Genomic DNA, 16,601 nt, shown 5'->3' with positions numbered 1-16,601 from the left:
GGAGCGCGCGCAGAGCCTGCTGGGAGCCGAGCGGCCTGCTGGGAGCTGTAGTCCCTCTGCCGGCGGGAGGGTCAAGATGGCGGCCACTGCCCTTCCCGAGCCGTTGCAGCAGCAGAGGGGAGAGGAGAATGGCTGCGGAAACAGTCCCAGTCCTGGGGTGAGGAGCCCAGGGGGGAGGCCTCCAGATATGAGAAAGGGGGAGGACATAATGGGGTGGGGTGCTCAGATAGGGGAGGAGAAGGAGGTACCCTGGGGATAGAGAGGATAAGTACATTGGATGGGAAATGGGAATAATTGGGAGTGGGGTATAATAAGACACCCACCCCCAAAACAAATTTAGGCTGGAAGGGCCTAGTATGGTGTGGTGGTGACGTGTTTTTTTTTGGGGGGGGCGATAGGAGATGGGAGGGACTAGGGTTCAAATCCCCCCTCACTAGGTGGCCTTATTTATGTATGTGTTTCTTTTAATTTTTATTAATTTCAACATACCAATTATTATACATTCAACAGAACTTCACATCTTATACAATCTTTTCGGACTTCCATCAGCACCTCTGATGATCCACCATTTTTATCATTTCTTCTGCATTTCTTAAATTCCCATTGCCTTTAATTATCTTACCTCACAATCCACCTCTTTAACCATTTTTGCAATAATTCAAATAATTTACCTCACAAAACTTCTTGCAAACCTACAAACGTAATCTGGTCATCACAATTACTTTTCAAATAGTCCGTAAATTTACACCAGTCTTCTGTGAATCTCTGGTCCCGCAGGTTTCGAATTCTTCCGGTTAGTTTATCCAATTCTGCATAGTCCATCAATTTCATCCTCCATTCTTCTTTTGTTGGTAATTCTTCTTGCTTCCATTTTTGTGCCAATAATATTCTTGCTGCCGTCATTGCATATAAAAACAACTTGCAATCCTTTCTGTTTATATTATCTCCTACAATGCCAAGTAAAAATGCTTCTGGTTTCTTAATAAATGTATATTTCAACATTTTTTTCATCTCATTATATATCATCTCCCAGAAGTTTTTCACCTTTTTACATTCCCACCACATATGATAAAATGTTCCCTCTTTTTCTTTGCATTTCCAACATTTATTGCTAACTTTATACATTTTAGCTAATTTTTTTTTAGATAATATTTATTCAGAATTTTAAAGATTACAAAGAGAAAAAAGAAAAAAAGTAAAAAAGACAGAAAAAGTACAATCATTTTAAAAAGAAAGAAAAAAACAAAAAAACAAAAAAAAAAACAGATTAAACCTTTACATAACTTTCTTCCTTTACTTATTTCCTTGACCTCCTCACACCTCCCATTTTTGTATTCTAATTCAAACATTTTAGCTAATTTAATGGGTGTAATATACCATCTATACATCATTTTCATCACATATTTATGTATGTGTTTCATCGCAATTTTATGCCACATTTCCCCCCATGCAGCTCAAGGTCCACCTTGCAGGTCAGGTGCTGCCTCTCGGCTCGCCTTACCTCTCAAGGCTCTTGTGGGGATTAAATAAAGGTTGGGTAAGGCAGGAGCAGCTGCATATATGCCCCCTTTGGAGGAAAGGCAGGGTTAAAATTGTAACAAACAAATAAAAAGTAAAGGCGGCGGGGGGGGGAAAGAGGTCTCTGGTTACCTACAGGGTGGGTCGGGGTGGAAGGATAATATGTATTTATTATGAGTGGCTCTCATGCTCGAATCTTCCTTCCTGATTTCCCTCTGGGGCACCTGGTTGAGAACAGGATGCTGGACTAGGTGGGCCACTGGCCTGATCCAGCATTTTCTCCTTATGCTCTTATGAATGTGGGCAGCCTTTGTTAGCTTGAACATTGGCCCTGCCGGCTGCTCACGCAGAGTTTTCCTGTTCTGGAGTGAACCCTTTTTTGGTTTTCATCAGTACCCTCTCAACTGTTTTGTAAATCTTTTATGGTTCGATTTGGAGAAGATGCCTTCTTTTCTACTCTGTAACAAATCCTATTGACTGTGAATAGTGAAAGGAACTTATAATAAAATATTATTGGTTGGCAACTAATCCACGAAAGAACCATCTCCATCAAACACTAGATAGAGGGTGAGCAAACAGGTTAAGGCTCTACATAAATTGCTGTGTGTGTGTGTTTTGTGGGGTGTTGGCATATAAAATAAGCAAATTGTACGTTGTTCACAGGAGTGAACAAGACACCTATTTCATGAAAATTCTAACACCTCCTCTATCACTTCTCAGCTGAGTTACCTTTCTAGGTAATTGGGAAAATATTAATGCACTTGATTGCCAATGATATAAAGGGAGAAGAAGGAAATGGTAATGCAATCATCATCATCCAGCTTTCTCCCCCAGACCTGGACTCAAGGAAGCTTACAAAACTTAAGACCACAAGGATAAAATATGGAAAGCTAGAAACAATGACAATATTTAAAAAGTAATTAAACTATAATAGAATCAAGACAATATTTTAAAAGTTCATTAAAATTCAGATAGTAAAAACAGCACAGCACTATTAAAAGCTCTTTCCTTAAAAACAGTTCCCAAAAAGCCTGTTGGAATAAAACGATCTTCACATAGCGAAGAGGGAGCTGGTTCAGCCTCTCTAGGAAGGGAGCTCCAAAATCTGGAAGCAGCCACTGAGAAGGCCTTCTTATAGCAAATTTAAAAGCCCTGTGTAAATGAACCCCCACCACGGGGCATGGACAGATCCTGAGATATTAAAAACCCACCACCACAAATTTGCATTCTAGAGCCTACCCAAGAGAGACTTCCCCAGGCATTGCCCACTTGCCACCATGAGGACTAGAGGCTTGGTCTCTCTCTGGAAAGCGAAAAAGCAGGACCTGGGAATGGGAGGGAAAGATACCCTAATGCATTTCTTCCTACGAAGTATTATGGAAAGATCCCTCTGGCCTGCGAAGACTAACCCTTTGAGCGTTTCTGCCAGGACTCTGGTGAGGAAAAGGCTGACACGCCATACCTGCATGCCCGCCGGAAGCTGGAGAACCTTCTCAACAAGAGCATGCGCATCCGAATGACGGATGGGCGGACCCTGGTGGGCTGCTTCCTGTGCACTGACCGAGACTGCAACGTGATCCTTGGCTCCGCCCAGGAGTACCTCAAGCCCACAGGTTAGTGCTCACCTGGGGTCTCCATCATCGTCCCACCATCTTTCTTTCTTTATTCATTTCCTGTTTAATGCTTTCCACGTGTTTTTTCTTGTAAGCTGATTGTGGCTATTGAGGAAAAACTGATGCAATAGCGGAGTGAAACAGAGAAAAAGATATAAGTACAGTGGTACCTCGGGTTACATACGCTTCAGGTTACATACACTTCAGGTTACAGACTCTGCTAACCCAGAAATAGTGCTTCAGGTTAACAACTTTCATTCAGGATAAGAACAGAAATCGTGCTCTGGCAGCGCAGCGGCAGTGGGAGGCCCCATTAGCTAAAGTGGTGCTTCAGGTTAAGAACAGTTTCAGCTTAAGAACGGAACTCCGGAACGAATTAAGTACTTAACCCAAGGTACCACTGTAATAATAGCAAAGAATTAGGTTAGGGGCAAGAGAGGGTTGGTGGGGCTTAGCAGCTCTCCTGGCGAGACAGAATTTCAAGGGGGGTTCTTGAAGAGGGATAAATAGGTACCGCTCCGGCGGGAAGGTAAACGGCGTTTCTGTGCGCTGCTCTGGTTCGCCAGAAGCGGCTTAGTCATGCTGGCCACATGACCCAGAAAAACTGTCTGCGGACAAACATTGGCTCCCTCGGCCAGTAAAGCTAGATGAGCGACTGGACCTAACAGTCAGGGGTCCCTTTACCTTTACCTCTCTTGAAGAGGAGAGGGGCATGTGCCTGGGGGACAGAAGCCCCTGTGTTCTTTGGAGGGAGCCTTTAAGCGCCCGGGAGATGAAGACAGCCTTTGCCAACCTGGGGCCCTCCAGGCGCTTGGAACTACAACTCCCATCGGTGCCAGCCAGCACCTTGAGAGCTGCAGCCCCAAGCCTCTGGAGGGCCCAAGGCTGGATTAGGAGCAGATGGGACCCTCCTTCTCACCCTCTCCCTCCTTTGCTCTGCAGACTCCTTCTCCGCCGGAGAGCCCAGAGTCTTGGGTCTGGCCATGGTTCCAGGACATCACATTGTCTCCATCGAGGTGGAGCTGGAGAGCCTGGCCTCCTTGCAGTACCTCTGATGCACCGCCAGAGGGCAGCAGGCCTCCAACGTTTGACCGAACTTTGGTGGGGGGATGCGGGGAAGGGATACAGTTTGCTGCAGGGCAAGAGACCTTTCTCCTCCCTTCCCGGCTAGACCCCGGTTTTCACCGTTGCCAGGGAATGAAGCTTTCCTGGCAAAGCTGGACTGGACCAGTGCATGCACTGTGAAACAGGACACCCCCCATCTCCAGGACTTGGAAAGGGGGTGGACTTAATGTTTTCATTTTTCAAATGTTTGTTCAATCTGGAAAAGAATCCCATTTGCTGTTCTGAATTATTGTGGGTTTGTTTTCTTGTAACGCTTGGACCTCGTGTGGGCCACGGGCAGGCCTTGGCTGCTACCTCTGTGGCCTGCTGAATCCTGGGGAGTTCTGTTTGGTCATCCCCACTGATGACGGTGAATTTATTTATTACCCTCCCACTAAGGTCCCCGGTATCAGCTGGCTGGCAAGTTCAGATGCTTTAGTTGAGATTCCTGCCTTGCAGAGGGTCTCTTCCAACTCTACAGTTCTCTGATTTGCAGTGTGGGAGCAGGGGGAGAGAGCCAAACAGCACAGGAACAGATACCCATCACATATTTTCATCTCACTATGGAGAACTAACAGAGGCTCCAATGAGGTTTCAAAATACAGCTAAAAACAGCAGCATACATTCAGTGCCTCTGCAGCTGCCTAGATCTGGGGTTTCACCACCACCTCTTTTCCTTTGAAAGCAAAAGCACAGAACTCGCCAGCAAAGCCCACCCCAAAATAGCAACAAATATAACATTAAATTTTACAAAGAAGCCCCTAGGAAAAATGAATTTCAGTTGCCATAAGCTCATTTTCAAGAGGGCTGTAGAATAATAGCAGCTCCGCTTATTTCTTTGTTGTTGTTGATTTTAAAAAACACCACTTGAACAAGAAAAAAATGCCTTTGTAACTTGCATGACTTATTTGCAAGATTCTGCCTTTGTTAGATGAGGACGCCAGGGTGATAGAGCACTGAATCCACTAGCCCTTGGCAACTGAACTCCGCCATCAGCTTCTGAAAATTTCTCTTATATACCGGTATTCCCCACCCCACACGCCGCCAATATTCTTTCAAATCACAAGGGCTGGAAACAGGAATGGCGCCGTCGCTGCAGGTGGAGTCCAGCCCTCAAGATTGCATTCTGCACTGCAGAACCCATTCTGCTGCCCTGCTGGCAACAGGGGCGTTTAATTTACCAGCTGGATCTGAAAAGGTGCCATCTTGATCTCAGCGGCTGACATTTTTTAATAGGGAAAGCCTTTGCCACCAGTTCCCTGGGAAGAAGCAGCAGGATTTGCTCCCAAGCTGACCCGTGCGGCTGTTCCATCAGCTGCAAAGCAGTGCAGGAAACGGTATCTATAGATAGACCGGGGTCTTGTCTTCTTTGGCTCCTCTTTGCTCCCACATCACAATGGGGAGCTTGTACACGCCAGCAGCCGTGTTATCTTATCCGAGGTTCCTTCCTCCCCAGAACACAGAGTTTCCATAAGAGACTCTTGGCGCCCGGGGCTGACTCCACTCTTCCTTATCCTGTTCTGGAACAGGATATTCCCCTCTCCAGCCCCACGGCAAGAGTGATAACCTTTTCGCAGGTTGTCTATGTCCCTCTGGTAGCTGCGTAACAGGCCGAAGTTCAGCCGGGGCAGTTTCCCCTCCCTGCCAGGGAAAGCTTCACTTGTTGGATTTTCTGTCTTGTGGCACAGGTGCTTCGGCAGAGAATAAGGTGTTTGTGACCAAGGTTACGCTGTCCTAGGGGTGTGCCTGTGTTCCTGCAGCCGCTGCAGTTCAGCCTTTTCAACAAGCAAACACTTTTTGCAGCCATTATCCGTCAATAAGTTGCAATTAATGTCATTTCATGGAGGCTTGGGGGGAAACAATTGTCCCAGAGGGACCATCTCAGCTGAACCCAGGTTACCATAATTCAAAGTCCACCACCCTGGCCTCAGCTCAACGGAATGGATGCTCGTGGGTTAAAACAGGCGTGAATGGGAAAGCCCAATTTCAACCTTCATTCTAGACGGAAGGAAGCTAGGGATCTTGTGAAGACTGCAACACCCATCCTTCCTGACTGTTGGCCTTGCTGGCTCGAAGTGTGTGGAGTCTCAATGACATCGGTGCCACCAGTTACTCCATCCCTGCTGAAATGGCCTAGGTGACCAGATGCAAATGTAAACATCCGTCTGTCTTGAGAGAGAATGGAGTGCACCACCAGGGGTGAAATCAAAGTGCTTCACCAGCAGCACTGAAAAGACTTTCTTGGGCGCAAGCTTGGGCACAAGGGAGCGTCCGGCTGCCATCCCACAGGCAGCGTAGGTTTAGGATCAGAGTTTTCCTTCTCCTAGATGAGCCCCATCTGCTCCTCACTTCCCTCTACAGCAGGTGCAGAAGCCACCAGAGCCTGCCTTCACATGCAGTCCATAACTCCCTGAGGGTTTGAGACCCATCGGCTTCCCTCACCTGGTTTAGCCGGCCAGTGGAAGCCGTTCACAGGGTGTGGCCGCTGTTGCACGCTGATAGCTTCTAGGAGCCACAGGTGAGAGCTGAGTTCAGGGTGGGGACCAGAGGTGGACAGACCACCCCAGAAGGAGCAGGACATGTCCCCACCAGATGTACTCCTCCCCTAACAGCTCCTCCCCTAAATGCAATAAATACCACATTTTTCATCCTATAGGGCGCACCGGCCCATAGGACGCACCTCGGGTTTTTTTTGGGGGGGGGAATGAATAAAAAAAAAATTATCCCCCCCCCAGCCGCAGCTGCAGCCCCAAGCCTTGCGCACACCTGCCCGAAGCACGGGGCGCCCTCCGGAGGGCTCCCCGTGCTTCGGGCTGCAGGCTGCAGGCTGCCGCCCCAAGCCTCGCGCGCCCGGCGGGACCTCCCACCGGGCGTGCAAGGCTTGCGGACACCCGCCCGAAGCACGGGGCGCCCTCTGGAGGGCTCCCCATGCTTCGGGCGGCAGGCTGCTGTCCGCAAGCCTTGTGAGCCCGCGGGACCTCCCGCCGGGCTTGCAAGGCTTGCGGATAGCTTCCTGAAGCCTGGAGAGCTAGAGGCATCGGTGCGCACCGACCCCTCTCACTCTCCAGGCTTCAGCGAAAGCCTGCATTCGCCACATAGGACGCACACACATTTCCCCTTCATTTTTGGAGGGGGAAAAGTGCGTCCTATGGGGCGAAAAATACGGTAAATAAAGCAGGAATGGGAACCTGGTTTCCTCCAGGTGTTGCTGGACTCCAAAATCCCATCAGGCCGAGCCTGCATGGCCAGCAATCAGGGTTGGTGATGGGAACAGGAACCCTACAACAGACATGTCTTATGGATATTAGCAGTGGTCGAGGAAAAGGGTGGGTAGATTTCAGGCTTGCAGGATTTACCTTGGATATTTTTGGGGGGTTGTTGTCACCAAAGCTCACCGTTCAAAGCTAGGTACAGAGTGGTGTCTTTCGATGGAATCGGCTTTCTCCCGACTGAAGTGCAGAGTGTTTGAGGACCGGGACATTCGCAGGGAAACCAAAATGCTTGTTTACAAAGCTATTGTACTACCAGCCTTGGACCACTTATAAACGCCATCTCCAACTCCTCGAATGATTCCATCAACGGTGTCTCCGAAAAATTGTACACATCACTTGGGAAGACAGGCGAACTAATATCAGTGTACTGGAAGAAGCAAAGATCACCAGTGTTGAAGCAACAATTCTTCAACATCAACTTCGTTGGACTGGTCATGTTATGCAGATGCCTGATTATTGTCTTCCAAAGCAGCTACAGTGGTACCTCGGGTTACAGACGCTTCAGGTTAGAGACACTTCAGGTTACAGACTCCACTAACCCAGAAATAGTACCTTGGGTTAAGAACTTTGCTTTAGGATGAGAACAGAAATCGTGCTGCGGCGCAGCAGCAGCAGGAGGCCCCATTAGCTAAAGTGGTGCTTCAGGTTAAGAACAGTTTCAGGTTAAGAACGGATCTCCAGAATGAATTAAGTTCTTAACCTGAGGTACCACTGTATTCTATTCTGAATTTAAAAATGAAAAGCATAATGCAGGTGGTCAACAAAAGTGTTTTAAAGATTTGTCTCAAGGCAAATCTTTAAAAAATGTAGTATAAACACTGACAACTGGGAAACACTGGCCTGCGAGCGCTCCAGTTGGAGAACAGCCTTGACCAAAGGTGTCGTGGGCTTTGAAGACACTCAAACTCAGGACGCAAGGGAGAAACGTGCTAAGAGGAAGGCACGCTTGGCAAATCCACATCGTGATCAGCTCCCACCCAGAAACCAATGTCCCCACTGTGGAAGGACGTGTGGGTCTAGAACTGGCCTCCACAGTCACTTACGGACTCATTGTTAAAACCGTGTTTATGGAAGACAATCTTACTCGGCTACGAGGGGTTGCCGAAGAAGAAAAGACATGGGACAGTGTAAGAATTTGCCGAATCCTCTTTCAAAGCCATCTAGGGTGGGGGTGGGGGGAAATCTTTTCTCTAAACTAAAAAGTCCGCCAAGATGCCTGCGTTCTCTCATTTCAATTCGCAATTTGCCGGAAGAAAAAAGTGGGCAAGCAGGGAAACGGGGCTGGTGTTTCTCTCCTGCTCTGTTGGTGTGGAGGGGGACCCCTGAGCAAAACGGCGCTTGGCTAATCCTGTGACTTAAGGCGCTGCAAATGCAAGTGTGATGCAAAGGTCCGTTTCTGCCATGATACGGTTCAAGTGCCTCTTCCTACACCTTGTGTACTGGGTGTGACTTCCCCGAAAGAAAAACGGCTCATGCAAACTGCTCGTCCTTTCCAGTACCGTATTTTTCGCTCTATGGGACGCACTTTTTCCCCTCCAAAAATTAAGGGGAAATGTGTGTGCGTCCTATGGAGCGAATGCAGGCTCCTTGGCTTCAGCGATAGCAACGCGAAGCCTCCAAAGCACAGAGGGAGTGCTCCCTCCGCGCTCCGGAGGCTACGCGTTGCTTTTGCTGAAGCCTGGAGAGCGAGAGGGGTCGGTGAGCCGCCTGAAGCCTTTGGAGCACAGCGGGAACTCGCGCTGCGCTCCGAAGGCTTCGGGTTGCTTTTGCTGAAGCTGGGAGAGCAAGACTCTTGATTTTTCTTGATTCCCCCCCCCCCTAAAAACTAGGTGTGCCTTATGGTCCGGTGTGCCTTATGGAGCGAAAAATACGGTAATTGACAACCCCATGTCTGAAACCACAAATGTAGATTTAGCCATCAAGGAAGTTCAGCTGCAATTAATATCCTTACCTAAATCTACAGCATGAGCCTGGTTAGATTCGGGGGGGGGGGAATATGACCATATCCCGAGCTCCTTCAGAACAAGTCCTTTTCTACGAGTTGACTACCCCCCCCCCACAGTGAATTTGCCCCCAGCCCCACCCACCATCCAAGTGCAAGGAAAGCCAGAGCCCACCCCAGCCATAATAATAAACGCAACCACTCAAAGCTTCGTATCAAAGTTGTAGTCTGCATATTGACAAAACTGTACAAAGGAGTTTCGTCCGAATAATTCCCGCCCGCGATAAATGTGTCGCTTGAACAGCGTGCTTATATGTAACTTGGCAAGAGCTCAAGGTGGCCGCGGCTTAGTGTGCGTGCGAGGAAGAGGGCAGTAGGACCCCTAACCTTTCTGGAACTCGTATCCTGATACTGCTGCAAAAATTATCCCCGGGGACAAATACAGGCTTCCATCTTCACCTTGTCCAACCACAGAAATCCAAAGGCAAACATGTCCCAGGTAGCAGAGAGTTCCATGGGTTAAAGAAACTACTTGCTAGAGCTATTCTTGCCTCTTCCCACCCACCCCTTTGTGCAGGAGAACCCTTTCATATATAGAAAGGGCTAATTCCTTACTTTTTTAAATGCAAAGTTTTGCTTGTGGAGCTCTTCCCGCTCTGTAGTAAACTCTGCAATGGGCCTTCAACTCTCCAGCAGCCCTGTTTGTGTGAACTGAAGGGCAGCTGAGGGGAGAATAGAAACTGAGGACCCCCCCACTCCACCCTAACACACCACCGCAAAGTCCTTCACCTCCAGGGTGAATTGTCAGTTTTCCCTCGTCAGCAGCTGGAGAGATGAACCATGTTACAAATTCTCTGCGGGTGTGTTTAGGGCTTTTAATACTGGAAGCCTCTGGGAAATGAGGGTCTGCGTCCATCTTTCCTTATGAGCCAAAGGTTCTTCCTGCAGTTTTTCTGTGCAGGGTCGTTCCCGTTCTTTGGAGGCAAGCGGGGAGACGGCTGCCGTTGGGCTCACCTCCCGCTTCCTGGCTTCTCACAGGCATCTGGGTGGCCGCTGTGAGAACGAGATGGACTTCCTTGGGCCTGATCCACCTGCAGAGTTCTGCTTATGTTCTGATGAAGGCTAGACACTGGGACTGATGCTGAAATTGGCCGTTTCCCTTAGAATCACAGAACCACAGAGTTGGAAAGGGACCCCCATCCCTACATCCCACTGCAATGCAGGAATGACAGCCTTGCCTCTGATGGGATTTTGCGCCTCTCCCTTTGCAACAGTCCTGTGCTCGGTGAGAGCCTGACGCCCCATTGCACATCTCACTGTAGCGACGTACCCCACTTTTGCTGCCAGGCTGAGACAAGTGCATTCCCTCAAGCTTGCGCGTCCGGGTCTTGCCGCTGGTGTTCTGTGCCCTACCTACCCACCCACCCCACCCACTCCCAGTCCCAAACTGCCCCCCCCCTCCTCAAACCCAGACTTTCTCCACTGGCTCGAAATCCTGGCTGCAGCAGCACCCGGAGCTGTGGTAATGGGACGCGGGCAGGTTCTTGTAGACAGCCTTGCTGTAGGGGACGAGGCAGTAGCCCAGCTGGAGCCTGCGGGCCAGGCGGCAATAGGCAGCCAGCGCCAAGACCAGGAGGGGCACCAGGAGGGTGAAGCCCACCACCAGGAGCGCCACGGAGGAGGCGTCGTTCAGGTGGGCCGTGCAGTAGGGCTCCTGGGTGTGTAAGAACTGCAGGGAGAGAGGGAGAGAAAGCCATGTTAGGGGTCAGAGGCCATCAGAAGAAGCTTGCTGAATCAGGCCTGCATCTGGTCAGCACATAGCTGTCAACCGTCCCTTATTTGGCAGGAAACTCCCTTATCCCAGCGCCGTGTCCCGCTGTTGTCCCTTATTGATGATGTCCCTTAAATTTCCCGGGTTTCATGCTTGCCTGACTCAGGAGGGAAGCAGCGGCTCGGGGTCCTCCACCGCACGCGTGAGAGTGCGCACTGGCGCCGTTGTCCTGGCGTGAGCCATCAGCCCTTCCCCGCCCGGGTGGAGGGGGAGAGAGACTCTTGCCCACGCCGCCCGCGAGCCCGGAGGTGGCAGCTGAGGAGGCAGCCTGAGGGAGGAGGAAGAGGAGGGGATGGGGAGGGACGCAGAAGGGCGGAGCTTCAGCGGCTGCGGCGGCGCCGCAACCACCTCATGCCGGATTGACAGCATCTGTCAATCCTACCAATGCATGTAACTCTTTACAATAGCAAAATCCCTTATTTTAGCTGCTGGTCCCTTATTTTCGAGGCTGCTGGTCCCTTATTTTCAAATCTGTAAGTTGACAGCTATGGGTCAGCAGCCTGTTCTCACAGCGGCTGACCGGATGCTTGTGGCAAAACTTCGACAGGACCTGAAAACAAGAGCATTCTCTCCGTCCTGCGGTCCAGCGTGTGGACATGCTTGATGAAGGCGGTTCCTTCATGGTCACAAAGCTCTGTAACGCAGATCAGTTGCCAACCAAGGATGCTGTGGCGCAAGTAAAAGGGGGCATCTCTTCCCAATCTGGCCGTAAAAGCCAGATAAGGCTGGAGGAAAGGGGTGAAAGGGGCGTCATAAAACGAAGACCCTGCATGAGCAGGCTGGGAGGGCCACTGTTCATGCCAACCCACGCTGCCCACGTCTGCAGGATCAGGCCAAAGGCCCGTCTCGTCCAGCGTCCTGATCTCACGGTGGCCAACCAAGATGCCCCTGAGAAGCCTGGAGGAGGATGGTGAGGGGGCAGAGACGAGGGAAAGGGAGCTGGCTTCTTTCTGAACCACCAGCTCCTCCCCAAATTTCAGGGTGGGCGCCGGAGACCCACACATCCATGCCTGGAACGTGCATCTCGGCCCCCACAAGGTTATCAAAGGCCCTGACCCTGGCATCTGGTTTTTGTCATGGCAAACAGAGCGGGAAGTCTGGACCCAGAGCCCCACTGAATCCTCTCCTCCCTCCCTATTGATCACTTCTTTCACTTTGGGGTGTGTGTCTGTGTGTGTGTGTGATTGCTGAGCTCACCCACCACCGCCCATGTTTACAAGCTGCCGTACCTGAAATATCGCACCAGCTGGAGGGTTAGACTGCTCTCCTGGTCACACGCAGCTCCCTGTGTGGGCCAGTTTGGCCATGCAAGCACCACCCGGCCGAGGCGGGCAGCAGAGCGAGGTGGTAAAGTCCCGAGGTGGCAGAGGCTGGGCTGTACCACCTCAGGGGGCAAGCGAAGCAATCGAATTTATAAAAACGCTTTGCAAGCCGAAAACGAGCTAAGCATGGCTGGCTGAGATACTTTTTACACCGAGGTGCTAGATGTTTTTAATAGGGAATTTTAACTGAGTTTCCTCTCCCCCCCCCCCCCGCCCCCGCCGACCATGAAGGAACTTTTAAGCCAGGGGTCAGCAAACTTTTTCAGCAGGGGGCCGGTCCACCGTCCCTCCGACCTTGTGGGGGGCCGGCCTATATTTTGGAAAAAAATAATAATGAACGAATTCCTATGCCCCACAAATAACCCAGAGGTGCATTTTAAATAAAAGCACACATTCTACTCATGTAAAAACACTCTGATTCCTGGATCGACCAGGGGACCAATATAGAAGGCGATTGGGCTGGATCTGGCTCCTGGGCCTTAGTTTACCTACCCATGTTTTAAGCTGGCACATAGCCCCCCTTGGCAGCTCAAGTGGTAGTCCCACTCTGCTACCACCTCCTTTTGCTGAACGTGGATTACAAAAGTCTGGGAGCGCGAAGCCAGTGTCCTCTGCGGTGGTCAGCCTGAGATGGTTGTTGTGCTGGTGTCGTAGCCACTCAAGAACCAGCACAGCCCCCACCTGCCCGCCTGCTCAGGTTTAACTTGGGCAGACCACCCTATTTGAGGTAGGCCTGGCTCTGCCATTTGGAGGGGGGGGCAAGGAAAGCGCTTCGGGCAACTGGGTTATCACGCTACCAACACACTATTAGCACGCTGTCCCCATCCAAATAATCCTGGGAAATGTACTTTACCTCTCACAGAACTTCGATTCCCAGCACCCTTAGCAAACTAGAGTTCCCAGGAACTGTGTGTGTGTAGGATTGTTTGTTTTGTTGTAAGTCCCTTTGGGTTGCAAGATAAAGCGACTAAGCAAATTTAATAAATGATAGCAATGTGTTCTAAATGTGTGTGCACACAGCAAATGGTTAAGTTTTTTAATTTACGATTTCCCCCAAGGGAGAAGTCTTTGTTGGACCTTCTGCCTCAAAGGAACTAGGGCGGCTTTGGGGACTATGAAACACCTTGATGTTTGTGTGTGTGTGTGTGTGTTTTGGAGTGTTCGTTGCTGCATCTCAGATGCGCCACACAAATCTTGGGCAAAAAGGCCATTTCTCCAGGGCAAAACTAAAAAATCCTGCAGCGCTGGAAGTGAGCAGAGCCACATGACACGTTCCAGGAGACTGGAAAGAGGATATCCCTCTGCAATCTCCCAAAGCCCACCACGAGAGGCTTAATCCGAAAGCATTCCAGTGTTGCTCCCCCCGCTTTCAATGCTCCCTTAGGGAAGACCACCCCAGAGCTCCTGTATCTGCCAGGCCAGTCCTGGGGCGGGTGAATGAAGCCTGGTCCCTGCTCTGGAAAGGCAGCCCAAATTCCAGGCCCCCTTTTTTTTCCTTCCTGAAATCTAGAAAAGATGCCAGCAAGGACCTTACAAATGTAAAAATAGGAACATCCAGCAGGGATGGTTGGAAGTGGAAGAGGGAATCTCTGCCCCATAAGAGACCGGTTCCTAAATTCAGCTTGGCCACTCTGGCCCACTGAGCTCCATGGAGAAGGTGGAGCAGAGGGGCTTGTGCCTGTGACTGCTGGCAAGTTACCTCTCTCCCCGAGGGAGGGGTGAGCCTCAGTATTCCCAATCTGTAAAATGGGTCCCTGCAGCAACACACAATCTAGAGTAATGAAAGAACCAACAGACTCTGGGCCAGTGGCAAGTCGGGGAAGAGAACTGAAGCAAATGGGGGGAGAGGAGTTGACCGCCAACTCTGGAAGCAGGAAGAGCAGAAGTGGGGGGACCTGGAGCCCCCCAGACTGCTGGCTCTACCTCCCATCAGCTCCAGCTAGTTGAGGACAGTGGGCAGTGGGTCTATCAGCATTTGGATGGAGCCTTTCTTGAAAAATAATTCTTAGCCAGGATAAAGAAGGTCAAGCCCCCATTCAGTTTTAGCACAATTCCTACTGCAGGGAGGAGGGAAGGAAAGAGTATTCAGGATGCGGCAAACCTGCAAAAAGTGTTGCTTTTTCCGCCCGAGGTCATGCCGAGAACATTTTGCCAAGATTTCACAAGCCCAGGAGCTGGAAACACTGCGGAAAACTACAAGCCTTTGCAATTAAGCCCATGCTCCAAAACTTTTAAGTTTGGGGTGGAATTAAGAACAAATGGGCCAAAAGATTACATATCTGGCCTGGAAGTCTCTCTCTCCCCTAGGCCTGGTTGGGGGTTGTTTTGGATGTGTGCGAGGAAGAGTACCTCTGAGCTTGTGCAGAGCGCATAACTCCCCCCACCGCTGCCACCCAATGCTCCACAGCTGGGTTTGCCCATTGGAAAATACACTCTGGAGTAGTAAACTACAACCCAAATTGAGCCCTGAGAAAGGCATCTCTGTCCACACTGGCCTTCACCGCAACCCTGGCAAAAAAAGCCCCCACATCTACTACGCAACGCCTCATTCTCTCACCCCCGAAGCATCAAAAGGTCAGGCTATTATTTCGAAGAGCGTTTTGGAGGGTTTACATAGTTTGCACCCCAGTTCAGTCCCGCCAATGTCCTCATTTCTGACCCACAGCTCCCCACTCATCTGCCTGGTCCCGATTCTGTATTGGTGGGAGGGAGGGGTGCCACAGTAAAATGAGGACCACCTACCTTGGAATGGCACAGGAACCCGAACCCCAGCAACACCCCGGCCGGGAGCAGGATCAGCCCAAATATGACCCCCACGAAGAGGACGTTGAGGCCCCCGACCAGCAGGTTCTGGACTGTGACCAGCACGGCACACGCCCAGCAGTCCAGAGACCCCCGCAGCTCCAAGGCCCCTTCCCCGCCGTAGGGAGGGGGCGGCAGTGGGGAGACCCCCGCCCCACTCTCGTGTTCCAGGGACCCCGACACGGCTTTCTGCGAGCGAGTGTCCAGGCCCATCATCTCAGGCTGCGGATCTCTAACTCTTGCAACGCTGTTCCGAGCAGAGACGCTCTTGCCTCGCCGCTTGGCTCAACAAATTTATCTCGCATCCTTTATAAGCTTCCCCATCCATCTCCACCCCCTTTCAGCTGCCGGGGCTGGCCTCCACCTCTCCTGGATAATGTAGGAATGCAGACACACACACACACACACAGAGCGCAAGTGCCCATCAAACACACCACCTCCCAAACTGGTCCAACCAAGTGATGCTCGGCTTGTTGCACCATTCCCAGAGGGTGGGGGGGGGGAGCGTCTCCCTGGGCTCAAATTCCTGGGATGCTTCTCTTTCCAGAGACCCACCCACCCCCATATATGCCTCCCCCTTCGTGGTCCATGCCTGCTAAGTCCCAGGCCCAGACCATGCTTGTAAAAGCAGGGAAAAAAAAGATCTGGTGCACAAATCGTAAACAGCGGAGACTGTGGTACCACGAGGCTGCACTGGGGTGCCAATAAAAGGCAGATTTGACCCAGGGATGGGAGGTCCATCTCCTGCACAAGCACCTTTCAAAACAAACAGGCGCTGTGGAAGAGCTGTGGCCTGCCTGTTTGTCTCAAGAGGGGCTTTTGCAGGAGAAGGTTCATTGGGACGCTGGTTCGTGGCACCTCGGTGCTCAGAACGAGAGGGCACCATTGGTTTGCCGCAGGAGCCATATTGGGACAAAACGATGCCCACCAATTGAGGATGCAGAGTGTAGCCATAACAGCCAGTAGCCATCAATAGCCCTCTCCTCCGCGAATTCGCTTTTAAAGCCCCCCGAATCAGTGGCCACCATTGCATCCCACGGAAGCGAGTTCCCGTAGATTAACTGGGACAAGAACGACGACTTTATATCGCGTACCTTTCCTAGTAAAAAAAACATTCCGCCCTTCCCCAAACAATGAAGAAAAAAAAGAGAGAGAGGCTTGCTTTAATGACTGGGCAAGAGATTTGATGTATTGAGC

At 50.7% G+C, this 16,601-nt stretch overlaps 2 protein-coding genes across 2 annotated transcripts; one reads left to right on the top strand and one right to left on the bottom strand.

Moving 5' to 3' along the window:
- The first annotated feature begins 2 nt into the window (after positions 1-2).
- NAA38 (N-alpha-acetyltransferase 38, NatC auxiliary subunit) lies at positions 3-4,468 on the top strand. The gene is made up of 3 exons (XM_083581285.1): positions 3-157; positions 2,948-3,131; positions 4,074-4,468. Exons 1-3 carry the CDS (start codon positions 77-79, stop codon positions 4,184-4,186), a joined length of 378 nt encoding a protein of 125 aa, XP_083437411.1. The 5' UTR covers positions 3-76; the 3' UTR covers positions 4,187-4,468.
- A 5,190-nt stretch (positions 4,469-9,658) lies between these two features.
- Positions 9,659-15,803, bottom strand: TMEM88 (transmembrane protein 88). Its single transcript, XM_083581261.1, has 2 exons — positions 15,345-15,803; positions 9,659-11,178 (listed from the first exon to the last, which is right to left on the bottom strand). Exons 1-2 carry the CDS (start codon positions 15,618-15,620, stop codon positions 10,912-10,914), a joined length of 543 nt encoding a protein of 180 aa, XP_083437387.1. The 5' UTR covers positions 15,621-15,803; the 3' UTR covers positions 9,659-10,911.
- Positions 15,804-16,601: the final 798 nt, after the last annotated feature.

This window comes from Podarcis filfolensis (genome assembly GCF_964270895.1).
Source record: "Podarcis filfolensis genome assembly, chromosome: 13".
Lineage (NCBI taxonomy): Eukaryota > Metazoa > Chordata > Lepidosauria > Squamata > Lacertidae > Podarcis > Podarcis filfolensis.
Note: the sequence above shows the minus strand (reverse complement) of the source record. Positions and strands in the feature narration are given on the sequence as shown.